Below are 4,115 nucleotides of genomic sequence, written 5' to 3'. Positions count from 1 at the left end.
CCTGTACCTCTGACCACGGGTATTTCACCAACTGCCAATTAAGGGGATGCCGGGAGAGGCGTGTGGGGTACAGGCAACAGGATTTCCATCTCCCCAAAGTCAAGGCAACTCGCAACTCGGGAAGCGAAGTTCCCAGGGCACAGAGGACCTGCAGGCAAGAGTCAGGCGGGCTTCCCGTCACAGTTTGCAGTCGCTACAACTTTTATTTCAAAAGACAACAATACATTCACATTCTGAACATTGGACACTCAACCTTGCTGCAGAAAAAAAAACCAAACAAACGTATTCCTTCCTCATTCACCTCCCAGGAGCCTTCTCAGCCTGGCAAACGCTGTACCACCGATGAGGATGGTTGTCTGAAGGCCTGGGCAGCGGGTTCTCAGTGGCATCGGAACACGGCAGCAAGGTTTGCTTGCCAGAGGGATGTTGTCTTAATGGGATGGAGAACAAGATTTTTTTTTTTTTTTTTTTTTACCATTGTTAACTTTCAGAACCACACTCTGTACCCAGCGGAATGTGCTCACTCACAGTCACACTTCTGATGTCAACCCCTGACGTCCTGGCGGAGACTGTCAAAACAGTGGTTATCCCACGGAATCACTCAGGCCACCTACCTTTAAGCCAGAGCCAGCACAACCAGCTCTGCCTGTTCAGAGTCGTGGTCCGAGGGCATCCTTGGCTCCAGGCCCCCAGAGGAGGGGGCTGAAATACAGCAGTCTGCCGGGGGTGGTGCCAGGCGTGGTGTTTCTTGTTCCCTTGCTTTTCTGGTTTTTTGAGCTCCTTTTTGATACCATCCAGGATTTTTTGCTTCAGCAAAGTTGGAAATCAAAAGTAAGCACCCACCTAACCAATCCTACTGCTATTATTATTCCTATTGTCACTCTTTATAGGAATGTTCCACACCTTCTCAGTGTCTTGGTCTTTGAGGCCAGAGGAGAAGCGCATGGAAATGGCAGGGATGGGGTCGGGTGGAGAGGGGCCATTCCCAGGACGCACTGGCCCCTTCACCCCCGGCCAAAGCGGAAGCTGAAGCCCCCTTTCTTCCTGCTGTAGCCATTGAGCTCCTCAGCCAGGGTCCCCAACAGGCCCCCCGCCTTCTCGGCTTCCCCCAGGAGGAGGCCGGTGGCCTCGCTGCCGTCGTCCTGCCTCCTAAGACGCAGCTTGAAGCCGGCACGCGCCCTGCCTGCCGCCCACAGCTCCTTGGCCGTGACGAGCAGGGCACGCGGATGTGGGGCTCTTGGCCACCCAGGGGGGGGGGCCCATGGGAAGGGGTGTCCCCCCGCCGGGTCCGTCCAACTCATTTCACGTCCGGTGCCCCCCACGGCGTCCACGGGCTCCTCTGTGTCCAGCACCGGGAAGCAGGCACCCAGGGGCAGGAACAGGAGGTAAGGCAGGGAGTAAGGGCTCCGCATCTGGTCCAGGGGAGAGAGAGGAGGGGGTTACACGCTGCACCCCAGGGCCACGCACAGCTGTCTGCATGCTTCCCGGGTTCCCAGGCCGCCATCAAAGGCATGAGCTGGCGGCTCGGTTGAGCCGAGCCTACAAGCAGCGTGAGGAAGTGTCACCACGTTGGGGGACCCGGCCTTTATTTTCTTAGCAGGTTCAGGAGCCAGCTGCGCCAATTAGGCTGGTTCTCCCTCTCCTGCAATCTTTTGACGGCCTTGGCAGCTTAGCACACTAATACCGCTGCCGCTGGGATGGCTTATAGGCGGCCCCGGGAGAGCTGAGCAAATTTGGGCTCATTCTTCCCTTATTATAATTATTGACTCCTGGGCCATATCATCTCAGAGCCATGGGGTAGAGTTAATAGCATCTACCCCTCTTCGTTTTCAACTTGATAATAAATGGGTCTGGTTAAGCTGTTTAGTGGGGATGCTCTGCTCATGTCTCTGTGACCTGGAAGCCAGTCGCTCCGGAAAGCAGGAAGCTGATCTGATGCCCAGCCTAACTCAGACATCCTCCCAGAGAGGAGCGCTCACCAGTCCCCACTGAGCACTAACTGTGTACCTGAGTGACAGTGATAGTCGCTCAGTCGTGTCTGACTCTTTGCGACCCCATGGACTGTGTAGCCCGCCAGGCTCCTCTGTCCATGGACTTCTCCAGGCAAGAATACTGGAGTGGGTTGCTGTTTCCTCCTCCAACTGTGTAACCTGGCTGCTAGGTAAACCTTTGCCTGCACAGTTGTATTTTATCTTCACAGAAAAGCTAACCTGAAGCCCTGTTAGTCCCATTTATTTTTTTCAGGCAAGATAACTGTCACAAAGGCTAAGAGACTGTGCCCAGGCCCCACAGCTAGAAAGTAGAGGCCCTAGGGTTCCCGATTCTAATGGCCAGGGGGCTTCTTGGACTGTGGGCCAGTTTAACCTTCCCCACCTGATGCTGTCCTTGAGGGCCTCCCTTATTCCCTTTTACAAAGGAGGCAGGACTCCCAAACAGGTGACGGGCCCAAGATCTCAGTTCTGTAAGTGACAAAGCTAGGATGCAAGCCCCGGTCTAATTGGGCTGGACGTGGGAATCGCTCCTCTACCCCATGCACCGGCAGTCTGTGGGGGATGCAAGACAGAAATAGAGCTTCCCCCCAGTGCCCCTGCCTTGGCAGTAATTGCTCCTTCCCTCACAAAGGAAGCCTCTTCGGTAACGACCACAGTGAGTGGGAGCTGGCTGGTCCTCTGAGGAGGAGAGCTGAGGCTGGAATACAGGGAGTGGGTTCTGGAGAAGACAGCCCAGGCCTCCCAGAGGTCTTTCCAGAAATGGCTCCCTTGAAGACATTTCAAAGTGTACTCAGCCCAAAAGCTTAAAAAAAAAAACAAAGCATGTCCCCCCTCCTCTTCCCAAATCCAGCCCTCCTCTTACCCGCCTCGGGGAAGCCTCTCCATCAGCGTCTGGGTGGGGTGGGGGCTTTTCTCAAGAGGTGTCCTCCCCACAGGAAGCGAGGCAGACAGCTTTGAGATAAAGGTGGGACTCCAGCTGGTAGATGAATCTACCTGGAAATGGCCTCTGGGTCTCAAAAGGGGGTCGGGCAGCGCCTTCTCTCCTTCCCTTTGGGGGGACCGTGGACCCCTTCAGGAATCCAGTGGGAGCTTGGGACACTCCACACCGAAAACTGGGCCCCAGCACAAGTTGGGGCTCAGGCCCTAACATCCAGGACTTGGCAGGAGAAGACAGAGGGAGGCCCAGGGTTGAGCCCCGGAGGGCACCTGTGGTCAATCTCTGCCTGCTCTAGGCGGCAAGATGAGGTGCGGGTCTCCACCCTCGGGGCCTTCCCAGCCCTGTGGGTTCCCAGGGTTCTTGCGCCAAGTGCCCAGCTCCTGACCTGCAGGAGGCCTGAGTGCGATTCCTCCCGGGGATGGAGCGGCCGTACTCACGGTGCTGCGGGTCTGCTCCCGCTTGGGCGGCTGGACCCGGGCCGGGCTGGGCAGAGCTGCTCTGGGTTCTCGTCCAGGAGGTGCAGCTCCTGGGCGCTCCCTGCTTTATATAGGCCCCCCACCCCACCCCGGGGGCCCGTGCCCTGAGCGCTCCTGATTGCTGTGCATTCCTGACTCTGGGATTCCTTTGGGGACCTGGTGGTGAAGGATGGAACTGCGCGGACTGTGCTGATAAAAGACCCAACACAGACAGGATGTGGTCTGATGAGAGGCCAGATGGGGCTGCCCTTTGCGCAAAGGCGACCTTGCTTGGAGGAGCCGGGGCGCCTCGTTCAGTGTGAGTCACAGGCTTGGCCCTGGGGTCCCGCCCGGCCCGGAGGAACCCTAATGGTCCTGCCTTTGTTGGGTCTGCTTGCTGGGCCAGCACCTCCGCCCCTGGGGGACTCAGGAGGTCAGACGGCTTGGAGCCCGCCCCGGCCTGTCACATGGGCGAGGCGAGGTGCTGTGTTCGATGCCACAGGTCACCTGCTCTGGAGCCTTACGAGGGGCATCAGTGCCAGGAAGCTGAGCTGGGCAGCGGGAGAGGGCGTGCAGGGGGGCGAGACCAGCCCCTCTCTCAAGTCCACACCCCCTAAAACACTGAAGGTGTGCCTTTTTTCAGGGAGGCTCAGGCCCACCAGGCCCCACTGCCCAGCTCGTGGAGACGAGGCTGTGAGCCCAGTGTGTGGCTCGTCGAGGCCTGGGTGAAGG

The 4,115-nt window shown here is 57.9% G+C and overlaps 1 protein-coding gene across 1 annotated transcript; it reads right to left on the bottom strand.

The window, feature by feature from the left end:
- Positions 1 to 1,004: 1,004 nt before the first annotated feature.
- On the bottom strand, positions 1,005 to 1,412 carry QRFP (pyroglutamylated RFamide peptide). Its single transcript, XM_061156169.1, has one exon. It carries the CDS (start codon positions 1,410 to 1,412, stop codon positions 1,005 to 1,007), a length of 408 nt encoding a protein of 135 aa, XP_061012152.1.
- Between the last annotated feature and the right edge of the window lie 2,703 nt (positions 1,413 to 4,115).

This window comes from Dama dama, chromosome 11 (genome assembly GCF_033118175.1).
Source record: "Dama dama isolate Ldn47 chromosome 11, ASM3311817v1, whole genome shotgun sequence".
Taxonomy (NCBI): domain Eukaryota; kingdom Metazoa; phylum Chordata; class Mammalia; order Artiodactyla; family Cervidae; genus Dama; species Dama dama.
The sequence above is the reverse complement of the archived record's forward strand: the minus strand, read 5'-3'. Positions and strand labels throughout refer to the sequence as shown.

Coding starts and splice junctions, on each gene's coding strand:
- QRFP (XM_061156169.1), bottom strand. CDS start 1,412: ATGCGGAGCCCTTACTCCCTGCCTTACCTCCTGTTCCTGCCCCTGGGT.